The sequence below is a fragment of the Brugia malayi genome, assembly GCF_000002995.4.
Source record: "Brugia malayi strain FR3 genome assembly, contig: Bm_v4_ChrX_scaffold_001, whole genome shotgun sequence".
NCBI classification, from domain to species: domain Eukaryota; kingdom Metazoa; phylum Nematoda; class Chromadorea; order Rhabditida; family Onchocercidae; genus Brugia; species Brugia malayi.
Genome location: NW_025062479.1, coordinates 3613308 through 3628593, shown reverse-complemented (window position 1 = coordinate 3628593; position 15286 = coordinate 3613308). Strand labels below are relative to the sequence as shown.

At 32.0% G+C, this 15286-nt stretch overlaps 3 protein-coding genes across 4 annotated transcripts; 1 reads left to right on the top strand and 2 right to left on the bottom strand.

Moving 5' to 3' along the window:
* Positions 1-132: 132 nt before the first annotated feature.
* Positions 133-3984, bottom strand: Bma-acr-12 (Uncharacterized protein; the record flags this gene model as incomplete). Its single annotated transcript, XM_001899525.2, has 12 exons — positions 133-336; positions 581-730; positions 805-938; positions 1136-1266; positions 1735-1925; positions 2478-2730; positions 2964-3045; positions 3139-3241; positions 3316-3418; positions 3509-3618; positions 3718-3762; positions 3838-3984. The coding sequence occupies 12 exons, from the start codon at positions 3982-3984 to the stop codon at positions 133-135; spliced, it is 1653 nt and encodes a 550-aa protein (XP_001899560.2).
* A 1024-nt stretch (positions 3985-5008) lies between these two features.
* On the bottom strand, positions 5009-9212 carry Bm5701 (Uncharacterized protein; the record flags this gene model as incomplete). The annotated part of the gene is made up of 8 exons (XM_043073500.1): positions 5009-5241; positions 5403-5508; positions 5612-5661; positions 5867-7183; positions 7342-7416; positions 7583-7705; positions 7827-7886; positions 9152-9212. 8 exons carry the CDS (start codon positions 9210-9212, stop codon positions 5009-5011), a joined length of 2025 nt encoding a protein of 674 aa, XP_042929434.1.
* Positions 9213-11767: 2555 nt separating this feature from the next.
* On the top strand, positions 11768-14177 carry Bma-stg-2 (Uncharacterized protein; the record flags this gene model as incomplete). 2 transcript variants are annotated; one of them, XM_001899527.1, is made up of 8 exons in its annotated part: positions 11768-11866; positions 12063-12227; positions 12410-12509; positions 12906-12995; positions 13108-13242; positions 13324-13437; positions 13593-13727; positions 13957-14177. In XM_001899527.1, the coding sequence occupies 8 exons, from the start codon at positions 11768-11770 to the stop codon at positions 14175-14177; spliced, it is 1059 nt and encodes a 352-aa protein (XP_001899562.1). The 2 variants fall into 2 exon arrangements, with proteins under 2 accessions (XP_001899562.1, XP_042929433.1); XM_043073499.1 differs by lacking the exon at positions 11768-11866 and having other exon boundaries at positions 12225-12227.
* Positions 14178-15286: the final 1109 nt, after the last annotated feature.

Sequence of the window (15286 nt, the reverse complement as noted above, 5' to 3'; positions counted from 1 at the left end):
AATCAACAAAATTGTTTTGACAGCAATCTCATTTCGTGAGAGTTACTATTATCAGAGCCCTATTACTATTACAATTAACGATAGAGATATAATAAATATTAATCATTTATCTGGTGAAGTCAAATCATATTATCAATTAAAATAATTAGTGGTTGGTAAAGGAAAACTTCCTTGTCCAAGTGGCTTTGTAGCATGAGTAATATTCATAGGTGATCTGGTATCGTAAAGTGATGGCGCTTCTAAGAGTATCAGAAGAGTACCAACGTTTAGAACGGAAAAGAGTATTAGGAATAATCGATCAAGTATCATTGCCGCAAAGATCCATTCGTCAGATATCTGTAAGAAAATATCGGACATTTCCTCGCATTTGCAGTTTCGAATTTCATACATTTTATGGTCTTAAAAAGACTTAGAGATTGTAAATGAGATTGCCATGCCATACCAATATCAAATCGAGATTTCAAAACTCAATCATGAGCCATCAGAAACCAAGCATTTTATGTAAAGAAAACTTAGTCTTGATATCCATAAAATCACTGCATGACTTTTATAACAAACAAAATGAAAATAGAACAAAAACCTCAGCTTCCTCCTTATTTATCCGAAAATGGTCAGCAATAAATCGGATTTGTTGTAATAGTTTCGAAACGCTATTCCTCTTATAACTCAAGCTCCTTTCAAAATCGTTTAAATAATGGTGCTGGTGGATGAAATCCTTATCGTCTTCAATCTCATGAAAAATTAGTCTTTCAAATTAGAATCTTCGAATTTCACTGCAGCAAAGAAAAATCTAGAAAAACAAACTGTCCACTCGTTATCCTCGTAAATAAAATTTCTGTTGAAAGCAGACTGTCCGGCACTCTTTTCTCCATAACTTGAGCAAGGATCAGAATGAGATTTTGATGACGACAGATAAAATTTCCAGAATATATCTTTTCCTGAAATTATTTCAAGTGTTCCTCTATCATTAAAGCTGTTAAAATGTAAACCTTTCTCGCTGCATAATTTTTCCGAACTTAATCTAAAGAGGATTTTAAAAGTAAATCAGTCGCTCTTAAAAGCTCATGATAATGACAATTTGAGCTATTATCTTAAGTAATCATTTATTACAAAGTGTAACAAATTTACAGATTACTTTCGTGCATTGTGAAACAATATAGCTCATTCGGCAAGATCCTTTGCCTTACTAGCGATACAGCGTCAACTAATTTATTCTTCGATGTTTCAGTTTTTCTCTTAGGTATGTTCCGTTCCATAAACAATATTCTGAAATACGAATGTGTAGGTACTTTAATATGATAAATCATTTTATTAGGACTTCGTGTTTGCCTTCACAACTCTATCCCTTCCAGCCCTTTAGTGCCTACTGATTGCACATAAATCTTCGGAAAAAATTTATTATGCGGTATGACAAGTCATACTGTTTAGTCCAATACTAGTGGAAAAATTGATAGTTTGGACTGACTAGTTAATATGTAGTAGTTTTTTACTTGAAATTTTGATTCTTATAGATCTTTATCTTCTAATACTACTTAATTGCCTTTTAATTCTAACAGTAAGTAAAAGATGGAATTTATGGAACCATGAATTACTTAAATAAACGATACGAGCTTTACTTGACTACTTTAGAGAATTACAATATACTATACAAATTAAGTCACATTTATATCTTATTCAGGTACTATTTGCGCCAAAAGCAATATCCAACAAGAAAAAGTTATATAAAAATGTTACTTTGGCAAGAAATGAAGGAATAGTTTGCGTATCCAGGGTGACATACGATAAGCAGATCCACTTCGGAAACGAAAATTTACAGTGATAACGGAGATGACTGTTGATAGTGAAACGAGTATCATTGTTGTGATCAAATATCGCCCAAACATGGGTATTACTAGTGAAGTTGGCGGTATTATATCGATTAAAACCTTCAAACGCTACCATGACCAAAAAACACTACGTAGAAATAACAAAGGAGCTCGCATAGAGCAATCTGATAGAAATTTTAGAATTAATATGATCTCATCTTTTAGAATAGGAATTACAAATTGATGTTTGGTAACATTTCTTACTTAAATGATAATTGTATTTTATAATTTAGGACGGAGAACAAAAATGTTCTTGTGTGTAACCAGAATCATTTTTGTTTAGGTAAGAAAAAATTAGGGAGATAAAATAGGATGATTTGAAAAAAACTTATCAGAAGCATGTGTTTTTGAAGCATAATTATGACTTTTATACCAACAGACATTAAGAAATGATAGAAAAATATCTTGCTAAATCTGTTAAATTTCTTTTATATACTAGCAGAGCTTAGCAGCGTGTCAGACTTTAATGGAAATGGAACTGGACGTGTTAGCTCGTGAAAAGTTAATAGTAATAAAACTGATTGAAATGTGAGGTGTTTTGTTTTTTCAAACAACTGTTGTCCAAATAGCAAATATTTCACAAACTTGAGTATGTAACAAAGAGTAACTCACCAAAAAGAAAACTGTTAGCATAACCAAGATAGATATTGAAAACGTTATTTTGTGGTCAGTTAAATAAAAAACAATAGTAGTAAGAAGAGATATTAGAAAGCATGGCACAATCAGGTTGCAAGTGAAGAAAAGTGTTTTCCGATGAAGCACAAAATAATAGGTAATATCAACATATTTTTCCGGGCCACAACAACTTATATAAAAAACAGAATGTCGAGCTGATGATAATGATAACAGATCCCATTCCGCAGATCTAAATAGTCTTTCTTAACTTTGTTTTAAATTTGAAGGAAATTTTGTAAATTTTTTCCACATTTTAATCTTCTATTATAATGGGTAAACTTAGTAATCGAGAGAGATTGCTAATTGGTTAATTTTAATAAATCGCTTACAAAAGTGCTTTGTATAGAATCCATTCCTAATATAACACTGATAACAGTTTCTATAATTCAATGCAATAATGTATAATGATAATGGAATGATTACTGATAAAAGAAACTGAGATCCATTCCTATTTTCATTGTTTCAACGTCTTGCCCATATTTGTCTATCCCATTCATTACTTGATCTGTAAAAGGGCAAATAACTGTTCATTTACAAAACAAATAGTAAGCAAATTTAAGTTCAAAAAGATAATTATTTCGTGAATAAAATGATGAACCTTGTGGAAGCTGCTTTAAATCAACATAATAACCGGTATAAGACCACGCGCCAAATTTCATCTCGCAATGCTGTGAATCATATGGAAACCAAGTTACATCGATCTGAATGTTTCCAAATAACGGAAGCAATAACAGGATTAACTGATTTTTTTTTTGATTTGACTAAGAAAACTTACCGGGCAAAAAGATTTGTAAATGGCTGGCGGCTGCCACAGAACTCGTCCATCATAAGCAACAAGAGCATCCGTGGAAGTCGTTATATCTGGATCACCTGCTGCACTATAAAAAAATGAATTTGCTAAGTCCATAAGTAAAATTTGACTAATTTTAATAGCATCTTTCCCGGTGACAACGTAATACAACTCGCACTTATTGTATAATACAAGATCAGGAGTCCAAATCTGATCGCTGGGAATATGCAACGCTGTGATACCACCGTATTTCGATGGATCCCAAGTTAATTTGGAATCGTTCCATTGCTGAAATCATAATTAAAGGAGAAGAATAACAAATTGATCTTTTATTCCCAATAACAAATGGGAAAATTTGAGATGAACTACATAGAGAAAAGAAATTACCATCTCAAGCCATAAGTTTGTCGTCAGAATTTGATTCTTTTCATCCTGAAAGGAAAATCACTATTGAATAGAATAAACGATATTGAAACAATAACACTGACTGCCTTTCAATTTACTTACCACGTCAATGATTCGGATTAATGATGCGCCCAAATTTACTGTAAGGACATCGGTGCTGTTTTTAATTGGACGCGGTATTTTGTTATAACCATACAAAAGATCTTGATGTAGCTGACCTTCTAGTTCCGCAAAGCTACTTCTAGTCATTGAAACTAGCTTGTTGATAAATGAAAGAGTAAGTAACAAAAGCATAGCTCAATTTTGATTATAGAACTCTGAAAAAAGTAAAATATAAAAGAAAACATAGAAATACAAAAAATTGTTCCCAACAACCTAAAAACTATCTACAAAATTCGATATTTTATCTACTTCATGTATCATCAACTTTTTACACATGACATTAAAATGTTTGACACAATATCTTCGAGAGAAACGATTTGTACGTTAGCACATTTCTGATTATTACATACTAAAATAATTCTGCACTTATATCATTTTACCAATCAACTCCAAAATTACGGATTTTGATAAGAGAGAGAAGAATAACTATAAAAATGAAATTTGATAGCAATTGACGAACTGTTAAATTACAATAGTCACATGGGAGAATGGAGAAGGTTAATTTTGAAATACTTTTATTAAAAGTTTCGTTGACCGGTGAAAAAATATAGAAGCAAGAAGAAGAAGTTATAAGACCTCACATAACAGATGAAGGATTTGCTGGAAACTGTTTAACAGTCTGAATAAACGACAAATACGTACGTATTAGATATTTTCATTAACTATTATTGGAGTAAAGCACATTATGCATGGAGAATGCTTCCCTTTCTTTGGATCTTCCTCCTCTAATAACAGTCATTTATGCAGGCCTAACCATGGCCTAATCCAATCTTCATTGATTTCTCATCTTTTGTGTTATTTCTTGCTATTCCACTCACCAACAGCATCATAACAAAGCTTTCAGTATAAGCATTATGTATTGGAATAAAATCATGATCAGGATATTTTTAGATTTGCATCTGAATGCAAATTTGTGTGTCAAAACGGTAGGATGTTATATTATTTGTTTGTTGAACGCATACTTATCTATCTTATTTGTTTCAGGAAATATATCCAAGCACCATGGAATCATATGTAATTAGGAATATAATATATTTATTAATAATATTTTAAAGATATTTGTACATATCTTTATATATTTGCTTTAAACATGGTTGTTTCAAGCAAATAATTATTGCTGACATACGCAGCCAATTACGCTATCATGAAGGATTGTGTCATCGCAATTAGCTGTGTACCAATTTCTTCCATTCTTTTCGGTTTCCGCAAATACACAAGAGTATATTGTATTCGGTTCATTCTTACCCCACAACTGATACTTCAATTTTGTGCCATCTGACCATTTCCATCCTTTGCCATCGTTGAAAAGACCAATCCAAAATGGATGCTTGAAGTAGAAATTAGCTGAAAAACTGTAACAGATGAAACACACCATTGGCGTTGTTGTTTCTAATAATAAAAAAACTGTAATCACTGCAATGGTTACTTCCAAAACTATAAAGAAGCTAGAAATAGTTCTACTGTTAATTGATGATTGAAATTAAAAAATGTGAAGGGAAACTTGCAGTACAAAAATCCTGTGACATCTTCATTAACGATAGCCACTAACAGCGCTCCCATATTCATACACTTCTTTTTAGCTTCATGATATGTGTAATTGCCGTCGTTCATCTGAACAAATAAATTGAAAATAACTGGACCCTGTAATATTTACTTCTTCCGCATTTCATGCATTAAGTTGTAAAAAAGTAGTTTGACAAACTTTAACAGTTACCTGAATGTAACACCGACCCCGAAAAAGTTTCCAGCCATCGTCACACCAATCTACAAAGTATTTTTATGTATTATGTTTATAAACAAATTTAAGAAATATAATTAAAACAATATCTCCATTTGTATTATATAATATATAATACAAAGTTATGAGTTTTATGGGTTGAAGGTCATTTCGTGTAAAGTTACATTTAACAGTAAAAATATGTTGTTTTATTTTTCTTTTTTTTCAACAACTTTTAAATGTTGGATTTACATTGTGGTTGCGGCAGCAAATAACTTGAAATGTCCGTTGTGTTTAAACCAGTTGTGGTTGAATCATTTGAAGGATGCGATGAATAAGAGCTTATCATATCAGCGATCTCGGAATAACTCTTTGAATTGTTTTCGACTTCAAAAAGAATTCCTCTGTGTGAGTCAACAGTATTCATGTTAGTGACATCAGACTGATTCGAGGGAACCGTAGGAATATCTTTTTCGGCTTCACTTATGTTGCTCTTTCCAATCGTAGCGGTAAAAGCAAACTTAACTGTAGTTTTACCTTCACCACTATTTTCTGGTGAGAAGAACGAAGGTCCCATTACTGCATCCTCAATGCTATCTTCTGACATAGGAGATGAAGAGGATTTTGTGGCTAATGCATTATCAGTGATAATTTCTGTCACACGAGATAATGAGTTTTGAGCTGTAATTTCTATCGATGAAAACGTTGATAATGTACCCTCGGTTATGATTTCTGTCTCAGGAGATGAAAGCGACATTGATAATGAGTCTTCAGTGGTAATTTCTGCCGCGGAAAATGAAGGAAACGTTGATAATGTACCCTCGGTTATGATTTCTGTCTCAGGAGATGAAAGCGACATTGATAATGAGTCTTCAGTGGTAATTTCTGCCGCGGAAAATGAAGGAAACGTTGATAATGTACCCTCGGTTGTGATTTCTGTCTCAGGAGAAGGAAGCGACATTGATAATGAGTCTTCAGTGGTAATTTCTGCCGCGGAAAATGAAGGAAACGTTGATAATGTACCCTCGGTTGTGATTTCTGTCTCAGGAGAAGGAAGCGACATTGATAATGAGTCTTCAGTGGTAATTTCTGCCGCGGAAAATGAAGGAAACGTTGATAATGTACCCTCGGTTGTGATTTCTGTCTCAGGAGATGAAGGAGCTTTTGTTGTGTTCAAAGTGTTGTCCGTTGTAATGGAGAGTGAAGAGAATTCCCCCATCATTCCGCCAAAAGTATTTATTCCTGTAATAGGAGGTAATAAATACTCTGTCATATTGTTTTTTCCTACTATCATAGTCCCATCCATAAAATTTGATGTCAACTCGCTTGATGTTCTGTTTTTAATGTCACCTTCATCCTTGTGTGTAAAAATTGTTTCCAACTTTTTTCCCATTTTTGCATTAGTTTTAATCACTTGATCCTTAGGAATCCAATTCATCCCTGATTTGTCGCTAACGTTTTTGATGTTTTTTTCCGTCAAATCGGAAATGCATATTCCATCATTTGATCCAGTTTGGTTTGAACACATCAGTCCTGAGGAACATTGATCGTCTGATAGACAAGAATCTCCTAAACATATTTGCAAGTAATTTCACATTTTTCAGTCATCTCAACAGAACTCAGTAATTTCTTTTTGAGATGTTTACATGAATATTGTCGTAAGAATTCAAATGCTGGTCGATCATATGAATTATACAAATTTTCAGTGAGTTAGTGCAAAATCTCACCAGGATTACCTCGCGGCATACAATATCCATTCCAACAAAAATTTTCATCCTTGCAGTCTTCGTTGTACTTGCACTCTAAAAACATTGAAAAGAGTATTTAATACCTGAAATTTTTACGTAAATCACTGTTACTATAATAAAATAATATTTCCACTCTTTGTTACACATTGTACTGATTGCACATCAATATTATTTACTTTCATCTTTGGTCATTGCATTCACAATAATTGCATGTCCTCACCATCGCTATTCCTAATAAGAATATTTACTGGTGGATCCACAGCGATATTTATTATTCGAAGTGGCGATTGCATCATTGTTAGTAAAAATTTCCGATTTTTCAGACAATTGTGATGGTTGCATGCTGAAAAACTGTAACTCTTTAAAATAAGTTTTGTGACTGTGAATGAAAAATAGCTACGTACAGAAAAAGTTATGGTTACTATTGAAGAAACTCGTGTTGTGATAAGTGATTGGAGAAGTACCTGTCCTATCCATAACATTTTGTTGTAGTCTTTCACTTCCTGAATTGACAAATTTCAGACCTGAAGAAACTTGAGATAATATAGATACATTAAAATTGAAAAATATGCAGTAGCTATTCAAAGGATAACAGTATTATACTGACATTTTATTTTTTCAGTAGTATTTTTAAAGCGTTCTGGCATCAAATATGTGCAAAAATTATATTTTATAAAATATAAGAATTTGTTATTGAATTAGAAATACACTTTTTTTTCAATATTTGAGAAAAGGTTTTATCAATTCAATTTTAACTACATTTTTGGGCCCACTGCTTTATCAGCAAATTTCAGCTTGTAGTTTGGTCATATGATCGGAATCATTTGATAAAAAAGACGATAAACCATTTGTATTAGTGGGTTACTTTCTATTCGTAATGATACTTGTCTAATTGGAATGAGGTCATTAGTATTTCCAATAATGAAAAACTTGTAATTCGATAATTCGATAACTATCAACCAGTAGAACCGGATTCTCTTCAGAACTTTCGTGGTGCACAATTCCATCCGTGAAAATCAATTAGAGGAAGTGAGATATGTCTTTAACTGCTAACATGCCGATGGTAAAATCAATGGAAAATCTAGAAAATTTCTATATAGTACTCAGATTCTCTCGGGCTTGGAATCATGGAGAACGACATGTCATCCATCTTGCTGATACGGTTTTCTCGCATATATCATCGCTTATAGTTGCTTCGTAAAATTCTGCATTGTTCTGATTCCTTTTTGTTGTGACTATAGTTTATTGTGCTATTTTATCGCTAATGATTATTGAAGTAATGCCTTCCTTTTGTATCAATTCCCTCGACATAAGAAACTTTATTACAATATCCTGGTGATTTTATTATATAACTGAAGTGAAAAGACTGACAACGAAATTTTATGCATGTTAAAAAAAATTATTACATCTGTATTGTAATTGCTCATTGATACAAATATAATAATTTTAAGCGATAATAATTAAAATGAAATGCAATGAATGCCCAAAACTCGAACTGTCTTGAACATTAAATGAATATTACCCTTGTTTTAAAATTTTAAAGAACTTCCAATCTCGATTGTGCTGATAAGAAATATAAATGAAAAGTAAACTAAGGTATAACATAATGTTTCTCGTCAAAAGCATAATCTGAATCTGTTGGTGATGTAATGAGCTTCAAAGTCCAGAAATTAAGTACGTACTGTGAAGAAGGTAAAGTCTGGTTTTTTCTTGATAAGTCTAGATTCACTGCACTCATTTCATAATGTTTAAACGAATTGGTTAGGTTAATTAGTCAAGCATAACTTACGTGTCCAAGCGGTCGAACCGGCAAACAGTAGCATTAGTATTAGCGAATTCATTTTTTCCATGCCTCAACTTTGAAGAAATAATACTTATCAAAAGGAAAACGCTTTTTGTAAGCAATTTTTGCTTACAAAAAAGGAAGACATTTTGCTGAAGAAGGCAAAATATCACAGCATCATCCGCCGGAAATGGCATTTTCGAAAAGCTTGTAACATTCTTACGCTAAAATGTTGCGCACTTATTGTAAAGAAAAAGTAGAAAAAGAAAGCAATGAATTGTATAAAATTCTTTTTTCCATTTTCATTTATTTCCTAAGATAGAAAAATGAAAGCGAGAAAGTTTAATATTTTAAAAATAATTTGCTGTGTAATCAATACCTAGCAAAGCGCGCCATCTATCTTTATTCATTTTGCTTGTTTTTTTTTTCTGGAAAAATGTAGGCCTGACTCATAGCAAAGCGTAACTAAACAGGGTCTGAAAGGATTTTAATTTTTTAGCATTTTTTAACAATTATAAGAAAATAGCTTCTGCGCATCAGTAATATGTAAAGCAACTGTCTATATACATAAAAGAATGATGCTGAGAGGATAGGTCAGATATAAAATCAGAAAGCTCTGGTGACATCGTGAGCATCACTTTGAAAAAACAAAGCTTTTCGTGATTTTTTTTTCAAGCTTCCATTTTCAATATTCATCACGTTTTACGCTTCTTCAATGACAAATGCAAAGTGCTACTGATAAGAATCAACTTTAAAATAAAATTATTAATTTCGGCATTTACTGTTTAATTGGCAGCATATATTTGACTGATATTCTCCAGATTGCTATATGATCTAGAAATTTAGAAATCTAAAAATTGCCAAACTTGGATATGATACAACGGCACTTTCTGAAGGATGCATATGTAGTCTCTCAAGTGCTATTTCCACGGTTTTTAGTTAGTCAAATTGCCTTCCAGAAAAATCGACTTTTCAAGGACACTGGCAATGGGACTAATGACAGCAGAGTCATGCAAAGACCTATACAAACATACACTCACATCCATATCCATCTCTAAAAGGCACAACAACCTTTTGTTGAAATGAATATTAGCAGCAGTTTCATATATATTTGTTGTATGAAATACCTTTGGACATTTATAGCTGAGTTCATAAGCTTTTTCGATCAGCAATATCTTTTTTTTTTTTTTTTCTGCTAATAATACTTGATTGCTGTTCGTAAAAATTGCATCTATACTTGATAACAACTCATTAATCTTCTACTCATGTTTTTTCCCAAAACTTTTCCTTCCAAGATACTTCAATGCAATATGTCAGTGTCAATTAAAGTACTCTAAGATTTAAATCTTTAAAGTTCCTGCATTTTATAGTTATTTGAAGTAGTATAAAATGAAATCATTATCGACATATGCACTCACTAAATGTTGACAATCATTCTGTATTATTTTATGTTTGATATGATATGTAATAGAAAATATTCCAAGAATATAATTAAATGGATAAAAATATACCCATCATTATCAGCATTTTATTCAGATGTCATTGCAAGCAACTTCTCTTGCCTCTTGCATCTTACTGTGTAACAAGTTTTTTTTTTTTTTTTGTTAAATTATTTACTATTTGTTGAAAAATAAATTAGTAGCATTCATATCTCTCAAATAGAATCATTAATACATTATGCATTATATCCATTGACCTGCATCTTTCTGTTCTTTGTATACTGATTGACTGACTGTTCATTACTATGTTATGAGTGATTACTGAATGCTATTATTAGAGTTGTTATTAAATTAATGCAAATTGGTAGATTATAAATAAAACTTATGAAAGGTTTCCCAAAGCATTAGATAGATAAAGCTTGGAACTGGTTGGTGATGCAATTAATGTGCACATTCTCTCCCCATTGCAATTTCATTTTCTACTTTCTCTTCCGTTTCATATTTTCGTATTTATATTGAACGCTCCCTAAAGTATATACAGAGTAAGATATTTTACTTGATGTAATAAAGCAATAAATACTTCCTAATATCTTTCTCTGCATATCTGTATTTAGCTTATCATCAAGCCTGTTCCCTAACTTATACTCCGTTTTTAAATCATTCAACTGAAATTCTTGTTTTATTCCTCTCATTCTTCCTTCATGTAATGTTTATTCCAATATATTCGTGGCTTTTTCATTTCTAACGTGTTCCACCTATTGATCTATTGATCTGTATTTCGATCATTTCTACATTTGTTAATTAGTTTTATCTAAAAATGGCACGTAAAAGACGATGATCAAATGACCATTAGTTCTTCTGATATCTTTTAACATGTTCTTATTTCAGAATGTAATCACCATTTTTGAGATGATAACATAAATGATTGTGTTAATTCTTCAGAGTATTCGGATCAGTCACATTTGTGGGCATTTCATGATTTCTTAGTATCTTTCTCTGTATATGCATATTCAGTTTATCATCAAGCTTGAATACCTTTAGAAATTTGGATATTTTAATTACTGCTCTTTTTTTATTGCTGTGTAAAAATTAAGAAAAAGTATAAAACTACAATTCACCAAAGTAGTGTGCGTGTTTGAATGTATTTTATATAAGAAATTTTAAAGCAATTTCATTTAGGCATATGAAACATGCTCGAAGAAGTGCATTTCTGGACGATGTTGGTTTCTCACAACGACCTATTGATCATGGTCAGCAGAGACTTTCAAAACGCCTTTCACAAGTAGGCTTATTTTGATTCAACTTTTTCAACTCCAATATTAAATTTTTTTGCTGGTTATTTCCAGCAGTTATCCTTTGCACAGAATTTATTGCTGTAATGGAAGCGGATTATTTTCTCGACAAATCCTAAAGGCTTGTTCGGGCCTTTTTGCTCATAAAAATATTTATGTGAAAATTCTATTAATATTACTATTCAGGTTGTGATCGCAGCACGATGTACAGATTCACTGTTATGGACCTTTAGTTCATTCCTAGGACTTTTTGTTAGCGCTCTACAATCAATACCGTTGGCAACAAATGGATGGGTATATGTTACTGAACCACGACCATACAATAAAACAAATGAAAATGGAGATTTAATGGTGCATATATTATTTTTATGATGTTTTTGGTTCATATCTGATCATGTTCCTTGAAACATAGTTTCGCTCTTATTTGTGTCCCTTTTATCCTTTATTTTGATCAAAATCTTCGATCTTATCATAACTTCTCACTTTTGTTTGAAATATAGTTTCAAAAAACCATTGTTCGGCATTTCTTTCAGGATACTATATTTCTCTACAATGCAGGCTATTTTGTAATGTGTCGTGAGCATAAAGGAGAAGACAGCGCAACTGCTGAAGATGTTCAATCATACTTATCAAGTAGATTGAATTCCTTTTCTTCCGTTTAAGTTAAAAAGAAAAACCAAATTGCTTCTTTGCAGTATTGACAGTTTATTGCAATCACAACCCAAATCATAAGAGTATTTTGCTGCATATCTAAACATATAGATTATTTGTCTGTGTTATTTGTTAGTTTTATTACTTTAACAGTATTTGTAGATTATCTGAGCAAGAGAAAAGGTCTCCGTCACTTTAGAATTATATCCATTTGAAGTCTCGCACAGCACTCAACATTGCTAGAAATTCTTGAATCCTCATGCTTTCTTACAGATGTTAACTTGGAAATTATCGTAATTTATCGTTGTTATCTCTATTGTTAAGGGAAATGTTCATGATGTTTTCACTGCTCCTTGTCTTCTGTTTGCTCATTTTCAGGTGAAGAAGCAGCATATCAGTGTTATTGGAATCCAGTCCTTACTGGAAAAGATCTCACGGAATTTAGTTCTGCAACTCTTGCTATTGAAGGTTTCACTGTGACCCATCTTTAATTATCTGATTTTGAATTATATAACTAATAGTACTTATATTTCCTCAGTTGCTTTTTTTACAAAATATATGAATAGAATATATATTTTAGGGCGTCTTGCACTGCCTACCTCAATGCATATTATTGGTGTCACCATCTGTTACATGGCATTTTATTTCGGTCTCATTGGTCATATTAAACGCAGCTCAAAAACACTTCTTGCAGCAATAATGTACATTTTCGGAGGTAAACTATAAAGATCATTCAACAAAATGAATTAATGTCAATGTCTGCCATAGTATTAGACCGAAATTAAGACATTTTTAGGCCTTGTTGTGCTGGTTGGTGTCCTACAGTTCGTTTGTGTTGTTGACGATGAGTTAGCGCCACGAATGAAACCGAATGCAGCTGGGGAACCATCTAAATTTAGTTTTGTATACGGTAACTTGTTTTTGCCCATGTTTACTTTCTGTCCATTATTTTTTTAAAGTATCTATTGTAAGTTGAGGAGGTATGCACATAGTTTAACACTTTTGTACTTATATTTGAGTAATCAAAAATTCAAGTGATCTAAACGCTTACTGTACCATTTCTAGGGTATTCATTCTTCTTTACTTCATTATCCTTTCTACCACTACAAATGTGTGCCTGTTGTCATGCATTTCTTTATTTCCGACGCTTTCCAACTGCGCTTGACAAAATGAAAATCGTACCAGGTCTCGAAGCACAATGTTAGTTTTCCGTAGTGCTTTTAACAAAAATTATGAACAACTAACTAATTATAAACAGTGTAACAAAGGGTAAGCTGAATTTAACTGTACAAAATTCCATACAAAACAACTTTATTTTGCTCCTTTACAAAATAATCTATAAATATGTGATATTTCTAATTCTAAAAAAAGAAAAAAAAATTGAAATATTTGTTAACAGAGAGATAATTAATTGATACGAATGTTTCAGTGAGGCGCATCCAAGTAATAATGGCGCTAGATTCACCACAGTCTGAAACACTTCAGAAAGGATCTATATGCGCTATTGTATACTCCAGTCAACCAAGTAGTCGAAAAACATCACGTTATAATCTCAATTCACCGCTTCTGATCCACTCACCAGTTGTACTGCCTCCATCATTCCCAGAATCATTATCAACAGCAACTGTACGTAATTCAGTAAATCATTAGTGATCATCCTGTACATTATTAACATCTTATCAGTTTCCCACAAACATTCAACAAGCCCTTGAAGATAAATTACAAATCATTGTGCAGAAAATTTTCATAACCAAACCAAAACTTTATATGTAGTAGATGACATTTTGGGTTGCGGTTGTGTGAAAACAAGTTGTTGGAGTGAAATATGACTTGTTGGTAAAAAGAAAAAAATGAACTAACAGAAATAAAGATGAAGTAGATGGGCATGAAGACAAACAGTTGTAAGCATGTGCTGATATCAGAACATCATCACCACAACCGAATTTAAAAAAAGATTTTATAACGAAGTAATTTGAATCTTATTTTAAATCTTAGGCTCTTGTTGAAATCTCTTCTAATCCAAATAACCAAGTTTGATTGTTTAGAATAGTTTTCATTGTCACTGCTATTCTGATATTTGGTAATTTATAATTTTTGCATGGAAATTAGCCGTAAAAGTGCTTCTCAGAAATTGTTATCAAGAGTGCGTTGTTGATATAATGTTTATTCATTTTTTTTTTTAAGATTTTACCTTTTGTTAGCTTCATTTAAAATATTTCATAAATAATATGATTCCGAAATATTTGTAAAATATTTCTTTGCTAAGCAATTTACTTAATGGTTTGGTTTTTGCACTTTAAATAATGCATGGTTGGAAAGCTAAGATGACTGAGAAATGAGCAAAGCTGTTAAATAACCACCGAGGACATCATTCTCACTTATTGTGCATAAATGAGTAAGAAGAGTTCAAATATCGACCCATTACATAAATTTCGTCTGCCACAAAAGTTTTCTCTATAATTTCTAATTTAGAATAAAAGGAGTTAGAATAAAAAAGAAGAGGAGAAGGGAATGTAACTAATGCACCACTAATCCTTTCCTGACTTGTCTTCGCTTCCTTTTCAATTTAATCTATTCGCATAACTTCAAGTTAAAATAATTGTAGACATCATTTATGGTGAAATGACTCACTTACTTTGCTATAGGAAAGAATGGAATTTTTGCTCAAGTGAATAAGCATAGGTGAAATTTAAGATCAGGCAAAGGACATTTTCCCATAAGAAACAATTCGAGCATAGCCTCCCTCGAGTGGCAGATAA